General features: G+C 41.7%; 1 protein-coding gene across 1 annotated transcript in view; it reads right to left on the minus strand.

The window, feature by feature from the left end:
- Window positions 1–16307, minus strand: part of GK5 (glycerol kinase 5) — a 155071-nt gene that overhangs the window by 945 nt on the left and 137819 nt on the right. The window contains exons 13-15 of the mRNA XM_078666415.1: window positions 14285–14388; window positions 13036–13095; window positions 7773–7906 (exon numbers count right to left, since the gene is read on the minus strand). Coding sequence (XP_078522541.1) covers window positions 7773–7906; window positions 13036–13095; window positions 14285–14388 — 298 coding nt within the window. The remainder of the gene's footprint in view (window positions 1–7772; window positions 7907–13035; window positions 13096–14284; window positions 14389–16307) is intronic.

The raw sequence follows: 16307 nt of genomic DNA on the forward strand, positions 1-16307 counted from the left end.
ATGTGATCGGATTGGTCAGTCAGTCATCTTAGATTCTTGAGGTTGACTTGACTGTCAGTAAAAGGACATCAAGTCAGTGGAAATTCCTCCTCGAAGTGAAATCTTTCCCCCGTGGTGTTGTATGGTGAGACTCCATTGGACCTTCTCCTTATTAAGTGTGGCGGAGGTACCGCTGCTCATTACATCAAATGCCCTTGATTAAGCTATCTTAGTATTACTGAGTCTGTGTGAGAGGTCGGTGACCACTCATATAGAGTTGGTAGACTCTAGGAACCCCAACGGCAGAGTTACCCTAAAAAGGGATGCTTGATAAGTTAACAGAATAAAGCTGACTCTTGTAAGGAACAAAAATGACGGTGACCAATGCATGTCCCCACTTTCCCACAGCAAGATCAGAGCTTGGGCTGATGGGGAGGGTACGAGGGGTAAAATAGAGGTCAGGAAGCCCAATAAGAGTGTGTCAACTTCCCCATCAAGCTGTCCATTAGGATGACATCCATGATAGGCTTCCTCACACTGTCCCCAACCTGGAGAGATTTTGTCTAGTGGCTACGTTGAGAACCACTTTCAAACTCAGCCTCGTCGCTGGAGTGAAAACTGTGTGATTCTGGGCAGGTCAAATAATCTCTGTGTACCTGAAAGGGCATATGTAAAATTCAAATGTAAGTATGTGTAATGTAAATATGTAAGATGTAAATTTCCATTTGATGTACATGATCTTGTTTAGTCTACCAGCACAGGCATAATGTTCAGTGTTCATTTGCTCCCCTAGCTGGTTAGTCTATATATATAAAAACGAATGTATGTCTGTCTGTCTTTTTGTCCTTTATGCATTACCACACCATTCATCCGATCGGCATGAAACTTTGGGAAGTTGTTGAGTACACTCCCGCAAAGGTTTCTGGCATACAATTTTTTTTTAAAGATCGGCCCCTCAGGGCACTCAATCTTTCGAATACTGAATTTGCAACCGCGAATTTGCAACGGTACAAGACTTTCGGTGAAAAAGATGATGAACAATGTCATCGAAGCTACAATTTTGAATGGGAAATTCAAGGGGGAAGATGTACTGTTGCCACGTATTCCAATGATCCCAAAAGATATGCCATTTGAATTCAAACGTTTACAGTTTCCGGTGCGACACGCTTTTGCAATGGCCATCAACAAAGCACAAGGACAATCACTGCAAGTGTGTGGACTAGATTTGGATAATCCGTGCTTCTCACATGGACAACTGTATGTGGCCAGCTCACGCGTCGGAAAACCTTCCGATTTATTCGTGTACGCACCAGACGGAAAAACAAAAAATATCGTGTATCCACAAGCACTCGAATAAATAAATAGAATGAAAACGACACTGAAATGTTTTCCATATAAAAATGAATACGTTTAAATAACTATAACACAATATAATTGAATGTTATCATAACGAGTTTACTTGAATTTTCTTTCTTCTGAGATCGCAGCAACGCGCGACGGGTAAGCTAGTAGTATATAAATATACACTAAAATTAAACTGGGCCTTCACTCAGAAACGGGATACAACCAAAATATCTAGGTCATTATTTGGAAGTCATGCAAAACTCCCTAACTCCACTGGGCATGTTGTTCTTTGTTGAGGTCTCGACAGAATGACAGGTATGAATGAGGCATACTTCCTGAGGGAGTAAATCATTTCAAAATGATTCATGAATGAATAACTAGTGAAGTAAAGGGCGTGTATGAAATGGCTCAGGTGTAAATGAGAAAGTCCCCGAGCTCAAGGGAAGCAAGTTGTACACTGCAAGTCAGAGTGAGATGTCTAAATGACAGAAGCCGGTCTCACTTTCAAAAGAGTTAAAGGACAGATAGGGAGCATCGAGTAGATGTAAAAGGAATATTAAAAGGATGGCATCTTAAAATTATTACCTTTATAAAAATTGATATAGTGCTCTCCTGATAGCGAAAAGGGATCACTGACAGGGTGAAAATGGGCTCTCTGACAAAACACGGATTCCAAGTAAACTCCCTGTCATGCCTCATCATTATTGCAAAGGGAATCAATTTCTGAAAGAGACATCTTAAAGTTTTTTTAAAGTTGTTACAAGTAAATCTAATTATGTTACGGAATGCAGTCACCTGACCCCCAATATGCTGGTCGATTCCTTCCTAAAGAGGAGTAAATGGCTGTAGAATTACACCCCGAAGGGCAAATATTCAGTGGAGTCAATATAGGGATAAAAGGACACCTTACTGTGAAGATCATTACATGATGTTTAGATTGAGGTCCGGTGTAGGTTAACAGAGCACCAGATCAAATCACTAAAAGCTTATAACAAAGGAACCATGGAGTCAGCAGCCCTTCCGTTATTACCTCACACTGTCACATAAACAGGTACACATATAAAGCGGTAAATCGTTAACTTCAGCTGAGCTAAGCAAGAAGGTCAGTTCCTGAAGGGAACTACGTCACACACAAAGTCAAGCAGATGGCACTGCAGCTAAGCTCTAATCTTAGTAGCAGAGACCTTTGTCCCTCTATTTCTAGGAGACAGTGCTGTAGTATTCTGCTCTCTGTACAAAAGAAATGTTAGGTGCGGTGGGACATGTAAGATTGTGTGGTGTTTGAACATCTGTAATGCAGTTGCTGGTCTGGGGTTGTTGGCGGCACATATATTACTTTGAGTCTTTGTAACTCTCCAGAGTTCAAGCAAGTGTATTGTGATGTTCTGAATGAGGACTTCAATATTGGCTGGGTGTAAGTGGTGAAAGACTTGTGAATGAAGGCACAAGACTTTAACCTTCTCTAACTTAAGGACAAATGTATGTCTTAGGCCATCAGTACTAGTGGCCGAATAATTTTAAAAGTGCATAACTCCAGTCACTGCACATCAGAATTATGAGCTTTGTGGTTTTTATCACACCTGGGGCACTATTATGTAAAGGGCGCACTTTCCCCGTTTGCGTACGGCGCACCTTAAAACAAGTGCGCCGGGCGCAAACAGGGAAAGTGCACCCGCTTACATGGAATACGCAGCTCCCAGGCCCGCAGCTAACTCATGCTGCCCTGGGAGCAGCGAATTCATGGGAAAAATGGAGTGGCTGCTTTGAAGCCCCTGCGTGTTTTCACAGTGCAGACGGCACCAGCCTGCAATTTTAAAGGTGATTAGAGATTCCCCTGCAGGAGGGTGCAGTCACTGACTGCACCCGCCTGCAGGGGATGTCTGGGGGTCCATGGGACCCCTTTTCCCTCCCTTCAGAGGGCCACTCTCAGGGGGCACACTGACAGTACAACTCCTGAGAGCTTCTTTGTCTCTCCACCAGCGTCAGTAATATGGCGCCAGAGCAGAGGCAAAGGGATTCCCTAATTTGCATGGTCACGCCCCAATGCAAATGAGGGAACACCCCCTACATTGGTGCTTTATGTGTGCCAGCGCTATCGGTATTAAAGAAGGGGCTGCATAAGCGTCTGCGGCCCCTTCTGTAAGACCAAAGTGCCTGTTGCGCCCCCGGCCACTTTGTGTAATACGGCCCCAGGTATGTTCTTGGTACAGTAAAAAACACAGATATGCTTAAATTCTGGCTGGTCAAACAGGCCAGAGTTTCCTGAGAGAAAAGGGCATAGAAAATACTTGGGTGATGTCTTCGATCTACGGGCGAGAGCTCACTGGTAAGAATAGGAGAGAGTAAAATGAGCCTCTGACTTGACCCATATTGTACTTTACCTTTGTTATTGCTGTGTAGGGTGATTACAATTGTTCTTTTCAAACATACTTTCTAGTGCTGCTAAGGAGGCACTGGGCAGTGTTGGATGTCACTCACAAACTTGTTTTGGTGAATTTGGAACAAATTTATTTTTAGGTCTTGCCTGAAGACAGTTGTTAGCCATCTAACGTTGAAGACATATTGTTAATAAAGCTAATACTAATAGAAGGCTTTTCTTCAGCCCACTGTTAACCATGGTTAGCCTTCTTGTCAATGTAATTTGCCTGCTCTGTATTTGATGGCTTTCTTCCAGCTTGTTGTGTTCATCCCACCCCTAGAACGTAGCTTCTTTGCCCGTTTTTTGATTGGATGGCTTATATCCTTCATGGCTCCACATCAAGGAAGTACTTTGTTCTTTTTCATGTAGCACTCTATGGGCGTGCTTGTGCTTTCTGTCTCCCTCCCCGGTGTGCTGCTTCTCCCTCACACTCCCAACGTCTCACACTCTCCATCTAGCTTCCCACAACTTGTCCATTGCTTCCTCTGCCCCTTCCCATCCTGCTCAACTTTTTTTTTAACAAAAAATAAACATCAAATGATTCTTCTCCACTCCTTCCTTTCCCTATTGCTCCTGCCACTCGGCAGCGTTTACTTGCAATGAAAAACCACATTGCCCTCTCCTCTGATGCTCTCCCAACGCTTCCCATTGCATTTTCTTTTAAATATTTATGTTTTATGCTTTTTTGGAGAGCTTGGTAGGAGAGCTTGGTAGATGCAATATGCTTCTGAGCCGTTTCTGTCCAAATAAGGCAGTTCATCATTTGGAATGGTAAAGAAAAATGTGACCATTGCAGCAAAATGATGCTTAAATGTGCATGCATGGAGGGTGATGTATCCACATGTAAACACCTTCACACTGGGGCCACCATAATGTCATGACCCCTGTATGTGTTATGCAGATTCTGTTCAGCAATGGCAATGACTATTTTATTTTGAGAATACTCAATGATATCGGCAGAGCAACAAGGTGAGACCTTAAGAGGCTTTTCTATTTACAATCCAGTATACACTTAAATGCTATTGTGCTGAACAGAAACATATATTAGATCATCATAGAAAAACGTGTATATCTACAATGTAAAGACATATGCAGAATGGACGTTCCTTCAAAAGATCCAACATAAATTTATGATTGAATTTTTGGATTGCATGGAGAAGCTGTGCCAAGGAAAGAGTCTTTGCCAGAAAAGAGCAGGAAATTAAGTAGAAGCCAGGATGGCAAAATAGATTAGCCAGAAGGGCAAGGGGTAGAGGTGATCAAGCAAGCAATACATTTAAACCACTCATAACATTCTAGTTGGGACATGTATACCAATTGAACCACATATCTTAAAGCCTCTCCATACTACTATCAACTCTGCAATAGGCCTGCCCTAGGTTTGTCAAATGTACCATATCTACGGTAGGTTTCCAACTGGAATTCCACTTCCTAGGAGTTCCCCATGTGCACATTTCTCTGCTCTCAGCACTCGTTTTTTCATCCAGTGCCAAGCTGAAGAATTTACTTGTAGATCCTAATAGAGCCAAACGTGTTAAACGTCACTTCCTTACTCAAAATCATTTCTGTTCTTTCACTCACTTCTTTCCAGATAGCATGGACTTTGGAGAGCATCCAAAACATATGTTTAAGTTAACTCTCCCATTTGCAAACCCAGAAAACCCCTGAGTCTAGAATTCAGAACTTGTTAATTTTGTTTAAGTCACCGGTATAAACTAAAAAGCTGTTGTGTTGCACCCAAAAGATCTTGAGATCCGTAGCACACCCATGGATAGCAAAAGCAATATTTAACCAGTTATTTAAGTGAGTTTTTTTTCGTAGTACTTCTACTGCACTTTTGCATTGGAATCTCAGTTTTGTTCTGCCCGTGCTCCTGATCTTTTCATACACCTTATTAGATAACTAAATGCACGATCTGCAAGGCATTATAATACTATGGAAGATGTTGCTAAAAGAAGCCAATGGACCCAAGCTCAAAGGGTAAGCAGTGCACTCTTGGTTGGTGGCTAGTTATGTGTGACCAGTTATGTGTTCGAGAAGAGGAGAACTCTAACCCCGCCTCCCCCTCCACCCCAATGAATGAGGCGCATAGGTATTTATTTATTTATATAATTTGTAGAGCGCTTGAATCACCCCGGTTGGGGATCTCCGCGTTAAGACTGCAATCGAGACAGTGAAGTAGATGGCTCAGAACAGTGACGTTTTTAGTTTTTTTCTGAAGGCCATGAAGTTGGTGCATTGACGAATGTCCAAAGGTAGTTGGTTCCAGGTTTGAGGTGCTAGGTAGGAAAAGGCTTTGCCTCCTAGTCTGGTTTATTTTATACGAGGTATAGAAAGGAGGTCCTTGCCTCCTGATCGGAGGGTTCCCGAAGGAGTGTATCTGACCAGTTTGTCTGCCAGATATCTTGGTCCCATTTTATTTAAGGCTTTAAACACCATACAGCGGATTTTAAATATTATCCTTTTGTGTATGGGCAACCAGTGTAGTTTGCGAAGAAGGGAGTGAGGGTGTTCCGGGGGGAGCACTGGTTACTAGGCGGGCAGCCGTATTCTGAGCCACCTGTACGCTGCTCAGGGAGGTTTCCTTTGCAGAGATCAGCAGGGCGTTGCTGTAGTCCAGGCGGCTTAGAACCAGAGCATGTACCAGGGTCTTGCGTGTGGAAGAGGGGAGGAAATGAAAGACTTTACGAAGCAGGCGGAGTGCATGGAAGCATGCCCGCTTGGTATGATGTTTAACCCTAATTTCTTGCAGATGCATTAGCTATTCCCGTCTTTACTTAGTATTCCCCTTAAGTTTACATCTGAGAGGGGCATGTGCTGTCATTATTTACTAAGGAGGCCATCCAGTCCCAGTCCCTGCTTTTCACCAGCTCTCATTTGGACATCTGTAAATCCAAAGCAGACACACTCGACTACAACACATCAAGATGTCAATTCCAGAAGTAACGGCCCTAGGGTCTACTTCACCTTGATATTCTTCATTGTGATCTGAACTCCTCCTCCTTCCAAAATCCCACAGAGATGATGATGAGAGAGGCTGCTTCTTCCTGACCAGCTTACCATTAGCCAGACAAAATACACAATGCACATTTATAATACTTAGGTAAAGCCTGGGACAAGCTTGGTGTATCAGGGAAACGGGTGGTGAAAAACTCGGAAATTGATCATCATAACATTAGTTAAGAAAGATATTGGATGACACCTGAACTGCTGATGGGTAAATACTCTGAAAACAAGCGATGGCAAAGCCAACAAGTCAGGTGTTGGCTCCCAGCTTTTTGGATATGTTAATGCTTATTTTGTTTTGTCATAGTTTTTGCAAAACCTAATTTTTGGGGAAGCTGCAAGGCCCTCCTCAATTTACAAAAAAACAGTGGCTAAAAACAAAACCATTTTTTGTCCCAAAATGTGCACATTACCATAGTAGTCTTTGACACTGAAGGGAACTACTTTGTGTGAGAAAGTGTTCCATGTGAAAGGGCCGAATGCCATTTTTCACAGTGAGGTTTGCCAATGGCTCAAGTGGGCTGACCCACTGTCTGATGCAGTATAGAAGGCGGAAGACACATGTAAATGACATAGTAACAGACTAATAGATGAAGTGGGCAGGCTGAAAGCCCATACAAGTGTGACACATGTCACATTTAGTAAAAGCAAAAGACCTTGGCTAACACTAGACCAAAAGAATATGAGGGGGAAAGGATAATCCAAGAGATGTAATTACAGCTATTTAATAAAAGAGTAGGCTAATTGTTCTATTACTTCAGAATTTGGCCTATAATGCAATTCTCTTCTAGTCCAGGAGTCTTCAACAATATAGTGGTACATTCATCACACTCCTCTGTGCTGCATGAAAACTAAGAAGCTAGCAGCAGTTAAGAAACTTCAAACTAGAACAGAAACATAATAAAGCATGCAACACAACAAAGCTCTTCATCTTTCCATGGGCAACGGACTCGCAGCAAAACCTTTGCTACACAAGGTGTAATCAGTCATGAAAATAAACATGCTTTTTTCATGTCATACATACCTACTGCAAGGCCTGCCATGAAAGCTGCGCCCAACGAAGACATGTCCGTGTGCTGCGGTCTGTCTATAGGCCGATTAAATAAATCTGCTGTCATCTGCATGACAAAACTGTTATTACAGACTCCTCCATCAGCCCTGAAAGATAAAGGAGATAAGAAACAAAGCAGTGATTGCTTTTCTCATTTTTTTTTAAAAATAATGCATTTAGTCAGTTGGCCTTAGCAATCAATCCCAAATATAAAAAACGTTTCATAATTTGATGACTAAAAAAACTAAAGAGGTAAACACGGGGGATCACAGTGAAAGCAGTTGCAAAGAGAAAGTGGAAATGGAAGGACAACTGGTAGACTCTTGCTGTCTATTTTGCCAACAGAGTGATGCCAATTTAGAACTTGCTTTCCATGCCTAATCAGAAAATTGAATTATCTCGGATATTACGTGGAGGGTCATGATTTGCCAAATGAAGTTGGTTGAAACAAAGGCATTCAATTAGAGATGTCCAGTCTAGGAGTTATTTCTGCAGTAAATTCTGAATTTGCGGCTACATAACGTGACCACAAATCGCCATGACAATCCCATTACGTTGCTTACTGTGGTGTTCAATAGAATGATGGCCAGAAAGTTTGTGGCAACTGGTTGTTGATAGTCAGTATACACAATCCAGTTTAATATCCAGTATATTCAAAAAGTATTGCGTTCTTCACACGCACCTAGCACAGCTGGTTGAAAAGCCTCAAAGAAACTCTAAGGTCAGGGAAGTGAAAAATAATTTAATGAAGTACATAGATTTAAGGGCATTCTAAATTGGTACTGATCTGGTGACCACTGAATTGGGGATTATATAATGACAGCACTAGAAACTACAAAGAAGTTCTAAATATAGTTGGCAAAGCCTTTATAGAGAACATATGCTCACTGGATGGCTGACCCCCCTCTCTCCTCCCAACATGAGGTTCGCATAATCCCAGTTCTCAAACCTGTAGCTTAAGGGAACATTCAAACCAATGAGCAGGTGGGTCATTGATATGACTATGCCAGAGCTCATCTGAGCATTGAATCTCGGTTTTAAATCTTTTTATGTACTCTTACTCCATGCCCTGGCATATTCCCCACTCTGCTCTAGATAAAGCATCTTTGGTGTAAAACTTGATAATGCCACTAGGAGCTGTCCAGTTAACAACCTTGTAAATGTCATGAATTGGGTATATGCTTGTGAAAAGTTATTTTTTTGTGCCACAGCCCTGTATTACTCCGTGTCATTTCCAGCAGAAGGAGAAGGCCACTTAATTCTTTAAATCACAAGGTAATCTCATCTAGCCCAAAAGCGAGTGAAACAGGAGAAAAGAATGAATGAGCAACAGTGACTTAGACAGGACAGTTGGAGAAAGATATCCCAAGACCCAAAAAACGACTAACAAAACGAAGGAACTCCATTTGGCTGTCTAGATGAATAAATGGTTTTGCAGAGTTGCCAAATAAATGGAGCAAGAGGTTTCTGGTTGTATTTGGACTTTGGAAACTAATTTTAAAAGAAAAGAATGTTGGGATTAACATGTCCTTATGAAAAAAGAGCGGAAAGAGAAAGGTACAACAGAGCCTCAAGAACACTTTAAATCAAGACAATTAAATAAAGTCACACAATTTGGACAACCGTGCGAGTGTGAAGTGCTGTGTACTCTAAGAGATTCTGTGTGAGATTATCCAGGAGCAGACTAAAATCTCACACAAGACCCAGGATTTCATAAACTGATTCAGATGCAATAAAACCAGTGAAATAGTCTTCTCGCAAAACAGCAGAAGAAAAACTCAAAATTGCAGTTTTGATTGGCACCAGATATGTCTATCCTATGAATATCAAGGGGCTGTTTTGAGAAAAATAAACATTTAAGATCAGCCTGAGGATGAGAGGGAAATGGAAAATGCATTTGGGATCGCTTCACCACAAGTCGACAAAAGTATCTGTTTTTGAGCACTAAACCTGGTGCATCCAGGACGGCAATGGTAGATGATTGGGCTAGTTCTTGGAGAGAAAGTGGTATGGAGAATACCACTTTACTTGAAGTTCGATTAAATGTTGCCAAATGCTGCTCTCATTATTGAAGGGCAGGATGTGGGCATCTGAGGATCACTCAAGAAAAGCAACAGCAGCAAGACTCTTCCCACGGATACATGGCCAGTCACCACCGGAGTAGGCGTCACGCAGACTCTTGATATAAAATAATGTGTGGTGTTATCCAACTGCATCGTTTGGATTCTAAAGTGATCGGTAGAAGAACGTGACATTAGTGAGTTAGTCTCTAAGATCACTTGATTAACGTTATTTGCTCCTCAGGCTGCTGCCTGCTGTGATAGATTTCATATGATGTTAGTTAATGTTGATAGGCTGAAGATTTTTAGATGCATAAGAACTTCAAAAAATGTGACGTTTTAAATCATTGCTAGGAAGTGTACTATTGCCTACACTGCACTCCAGTAAAGAAGAAAACTGCACACATGTTTACTACTATGGTGCCTTGTATGGAGAAAAGCATTAGATGGCAAAGGAAAAATGATTGCACTGGTACATGTTCTGAAGTAAGAGTTCGGCCAAAAGCTGCAAGAGTAGGCTCCTTCTAGGGGATAAAAGCTCAAGTAGTTGAGGTGATGGCAGCTTCCGCCATGGTTTGAAGTATTAATGACCATGCAGACAATGGCTTCAGATACCATCATCAGCCAGTGTGCCAACCAGAGTAGAGATCAGAAGACTATATATTGGCCTGCAGTGCCAGCAGTGGTGAAGGAGCGGGCAGAAGGGAAACCCAGTTCAATGCATTCTATTTCCAATGGGGAAATGGAATAAACTAAGACAAGCCCTCTGCTGGGAACTGTAGAATAAGCAGAGCAACACTAGGAGAACAGGCCAATTGTTTAAAGCTATAAAAACCTTAACAACTACTGCTACCTGATAGTTTAGGCTGTCTATATTCAGGGGGTTCCTAAGTGGGGATAAGAATGTCAACTCTCTGAGGCCCATGCATGAGGATATCAATAACTAAAAAAGCAATGATCAAAGTCAAAGAAATTAATACCGAACGTCAGTCAGCATGAAGACACTGATTATCCGTTTCTCATTTCATCATGGGCTAAGTGGACAAGAGGTTTATTTTAAAGAAATATACTTTATACTCTAGCACCACAGATGGTTCCTGGTTCACAGAAAACATCTAGGAGCTCTTCCCATCTCCCACTGACAATCTGAAGCAGAGTAGGGGACCCTTTGAGGGATGAATGAAAGACTTAGTCATATATTTACTGGCATTCAGTAGAAGGTTTAGTTGCAAACGCTTCAATGCCAATACGCAGAGTACTATCACTTTTTACAAGTCACCTTATGTGTCTTAAATGGGGGTTCTCGGTAGATCGGGATGCTTACAGATGGGAGATTTAATGCCCAAGAGCCTAGCGGAAAGGCTCCCTCAGGAGCTAGTGTTGCCAATGTTATTGGGGGTATACAACTGCAGTCTATATGATTTTGCCAGTGCCACTGAGGTCTTGATACAGAACCTCAACGGGGCTACATATATAGTGGTTCCTTAAGCAAGTGATTTGTGTTGACTGCCATAAAAAATCCATCTAAATGTCAAACATGACTTGAATCTGGACTGCTAAGGCATGGACTAATGAAAAGAGTAACAGAGCGAAAACAAAGGAGGGTCTGAGAGAAGGAGAGAAAACTCATGGTGCTAAAGCCACAGGCAGGAGAAGCAGTCTAAGAGCTTCAAAGCTTTTAGTAGGCACTGGTAGGCAGAATTCAAGACAATGGGGTGGTCGACTCAACATGTACAACAGAGGAGCCAGATCAGCAATACAGAAAGACGCACATCAGAGTACCAGGCCTGCTCAGCATTTGTTTTTGGACAAGTAAGAAGCAATTTCCAGTACTGTCTTTAGGTACTGGGAGATCACAACAGAACCTGAAAATATGACAGTACCAGGCTAAGAGTTATAATGATTTAAAAATCTCAATCAACGTACTGCATGCATGAATTCATAATTTATAAACTTTATATTCTAAAATATTAACCATGAGTGGCAAAACTTGGTAGTACAAATGATTGACCAAAACATCCATGTATTTGACTGGGATTAGACTCAATGATTATTCAACCTAATATCTTCTTTCAAATGTCTTTATTTGGACGACATAATGTTTCCCCTGATTGAATTTCTGTTTACTTTACCTTGCACAGTTAGTAGTAAAGCTGATCAATAAACACCCAATTGCCTCAAATTTTGGCGCACTAATCAGATAAGGTTGATAAATAAAGTGCTGTTCTTGTCGCATCAGCTTAGAGGGCCAGGTGGTATTAGAATGTTCTTGACACTACATAAAGCAGCTATCCTGGCAGCCTACGTATAATTAAAGGCTTTCGCTAGCGTAAAAAGCATGGTGCGAGTGCATCATTAATGGCAGTTCCCCGCGTCTGTAGTGCTCAGAAAATCATAAACAGTGCAGGGAACACAAAGCTAGAATGGAAAAGACATTCTAATTTTTGAGACAATCTGTGACTCAAACTGCTATGTCTGAGGCTTTTGTTAATACCACCTTAGTAGATGGTGGAAAAAGCTTTTACAGTTTAATTGTTGTTCAAATCAGTATACAAAGATCGGAAGTAAGAACCGGTATATTTTTGAGGCACACGGCTCCAAAAACAATGTCACAAAATGCATGTTAACCTTAAATCCTGAATGTCTGATCATCATGAAATATTGTGTGAGAATTACAACTGTGGTAATCGATTACAAGAACACATGGATGCCAGTGAGCACCATAGTTTCGTGAACTATAGAAAGTAACCCAACTGATAGCAGTAATAAAGCTTAATAATGTACACAGCATAGCCTTCTTATTCTTTCTGCTCTTTAAAACTCTTGAACACCAAACCGAAACAAACCTGTTTCCCTTTTGCCTTCACACCCTACTTCAAACCATTTATATTATTGTAACTCAAAAAGTAGGAACCGCTCATAAAGGACATTCTTACATCTTGCTTTTTTCTTTTTTTTTAGTAATTCCTCCAGGATCTGAATGGTTCCGTTGGAAGGAAAATCGATAAATTCTGGTTTAGGCCAAAATTCAAATTCAAAAGTTAAATAGCTTTGGCAGTAATGGATGTCAGTCAATCACAGGGTGAACAGATGACAACTTAAAAGGGAAAATTAAATAAATAATGTATTAAGTAAGCAGAGCATATAAAATATACTGTGAAATTTAACACACTTGCCTGATGTCCGTAATCGGAATGGCTGTCTCCCTCAACATTGTATCAAACAATTGCTTATTTCTAAAATCGAGAAAAAAAACAAGCATTTTAGAAGGTCCCAAATACTAGACTCCTGTTGGAAAAAACACCATACTGAGAATGATCTGAGATGTTATCATTACTGGATGTAATACCAAATGACCCGCTGCGTTTAAAGGGTTCTGGCTCCATTGTGAATGCAAACGACTTGTGCAATATGTTCTTAGTCACACGATGATAAAGCAGAATGAAGTTAGAAGGTGTCCCTGAATAGCAGGCTAGGTCCAAATAAAATGCATGCGAACTTAAGTGCAGAGACAACAGACAACATAGATAAGGAAGGTACCTCCAGAAGCTGTGCTGTAAGAGTGTGGGCCAATCTCCCAAAAGAGATCCATATGCCCCCTAGCTCACTGATGTCCATGAGGCTTTCAAGATGCATCTTCCATTATTCTACTCCCTAAATCTTAATCCTCCTCTCCTTCAAGAAGCATCTTCCATTATTCTACTCCCTAATTCTTAATCCTCCTCTCCTTCAAGAAGCATCTTCCATTATTCTACTCCCTAACTCTCACCCCTCCTCTCCTTCAAGAAGCATCTTCCATTATTCTACTCCCTAACTCTCACCCCTCCTCTCCTTCAAGAAGCATCTTCCATTATTCTACTCCTTAACTCTCACCCCTCCTCGCCTTCAAGAAGCATCTTCCATTATTCTACTCCCTAAATCTTAATCCTCCTCTCCTTCAAGAAGCATCTTCCATTATTCTACTCCCTAACTCTCGCCCCTCCTCTCCTTCAAGAAGCATCTTCCACTATTCTACTCCCTAAGTCTTAATCCTCCTCTCCTTCAAGAAGCATCTTCCATTATTCTACTCCCTAAGTCTTACTCCTCCTATCCTTCTAGAAGCATCTTCCATTATTCTACTCCCTAAGTCTTACTCCTCCTATCCTTCTAGAAGCATCTTCCATTATTCTACTCCCTAAGTCTTACTCCTCCTATCCTTCTAGAAGCATCTTCCATTATTCTACTCCCTAACTCTCACCCCTCCTCTCCTTCAAGAAGCATCTTCCATTATTCTACTCCCTAAGTCTTACTCCTCATCTCCTTTCCAACCCTTGCAGGAGAACTTCACCTCTCAACTGTTGAGGTCAATGATTTCGAGTGTAAGCGCTGAGCTATCTATGGGTTGAGGCCGGCGCTACACAAGTCCTATCATGAATACATGATTACCTGAAGGCTATAGACTCCAGTATGGCTCGAACAAGATGGTGTTTGGTGGTGGAAGGTTTCAGGCCCATGAAAGAGGCGCACGCACAAGGATCGTTCACTGGAGCCTAGAATACACACTTGACAGTAAGAAGCACAGAACTATCACCGAAGTGGTGGATGACTTGAAAGGAACTGAAGGATTAATACAGTAATAAAAAATAAAACATAAAAATAAACACTTACATATAACCAATAAGATGCCGCGTATTGAGAGGAAGAAAATTGAGAGAGTACATAAGCAGTGTAATGCGATCAGTTTATAACATCACAATGTGACAATACTCAACTTACAGACTGAATGTGAATATACACTAGAAGTTTACATCTTTAATTCCCTCTGCTCTCACTATAACGACTCTAAATCAATCTCCAATTTCCTATGTAAGCTAAGAGTGAGAATACAAGTCATACAATCATATACAAATGAGGTAAACCAAAAGGGAGTTTGTGCATAATCAGGATGCAGCAACCTCTAGAAGATTTCCACACCCCTAACACAGACATTAACTGAACTCAAGGCACTTTTGAAAAAGGCATCCAGGAAGGCCAGATCATGCAACATTTCAGAATAAGTGCAGACTATGTAAATGATTCCCAATTTGATTAATTGTATGCAAATTTACTTCAAGTAGTTATCATGAAAATCTTGCTTGGTTGCAGTTCTTATGTATATATAGTGCACATTAACTCATGATTAAGTTGGCGTATGTGCATTTTCTTTTCTTGTAGGAAGCTGGGTTTAATAGTTAGGGGGGAGCTATTTGAACAACAAACATATTTCTTACCATGTTGAAACGCAGGCAAACCGAAAATTAACCTGTGCTTAACTCTCTGGTAGCTTGGCACAAAAGTAGTCAGACTTAACTTAGAGGCTATGTATAAAGAAAATAGTAAAGTGAAAACAAACAACTCAAGAAAAATCCCACACCAATTTAGAAAAAAGAATACAATTATTAATAATAATCAATTATTTGACACCAAAATGACCCCAAAAAAATAACTAGAACTGGAACTATGACATTTTAAAGGTTTTGTCAAATCAAGCGCTAAGAAGCAAAAACTGCCATTCGCTGTTATCTGGTCGCAGCAGACCGTGTCCAAATCACACATTTAGGCCGACCACAATGGAGTGTGGGCTAGATACAGGACTGAATTCAGTTTGCTGACAAAGTACCTTGTGGCATGGGCGTCGCTATATGAAGTGCTTGCGTCGAGATGCACAGGCCGGCGTCGAGGAGCCATCGACTAGGAGCTATGATGCGAGGGCCAACATCGAGAGGATTCGCACAGCGTTGGAGTTGATGACCATCGACGAAGAGCTACGATACGAGGTCCTGTGCCATCGGTGAGTAAGCCGGTGGGGCTGACTGAGACTTGGGCTGTAATGCTCTGACAAAGGAGACCAGATGTGTCGCTCTGGGCCTGTGTCGACATCTGGCTGCATTGGCGTCAAAGAAGCCACTGGTGCTTTGGAGAACTTGCACTGAGATTTGTCGAGGAAGAGCTGCATTGCACTGTGCCAGAGTTGATGTCGGGCAGTGTCACGCTGCGTCTAGATGCATGGAGATGTGTCTTTGTCGAAGAAGCCTGCTATGTCTCTGTGGTTTTGAACAAGGGGCCAGCCAACTGGCCCTTGGAGGTTTCCTTTAGTTCTAGGTCCACTTAGGCGGGTTGGGTTCAGCAGGGCAGCTCACAGCAGCAAAAGAAACCTGGTGCTGCAACTGCAGGCTGTGGTCAGCAAAGCAGTCTTTTGGTAGGAGGCAGGTCAGCAGGGCAGACTTCACAGCTGGGCAGTCCTTTCTCCTGCCAGAGTTCACAGGTCCAGAAGAAATTTGAAGAGTTGGGTTTGAGGGTCCATTATTTATACCTAGTGCCCATTTTGAAGCGAGAGAAGCTTCTAGAGCCCTCCTCTTAGACAGGTGTCTGGAATTTCCTGCCTCCCTGTCCTGGCCCCAGCTTGTCTGAGGGGACAAAAGACTAGTGT

This window comes from Lissotriton helveticus, chromosome 11, assembly GCF_964261635.1.
Source record: "Lissotriton helveticus chromosome 11, aLisHel1.1, whole genome shotgun sequence".
NCBI lineage: Eukaryota > Metazoa > Chordata > Amphibia > Caudata > Salamandridae > Lissotriton > Lissotriton helveticus.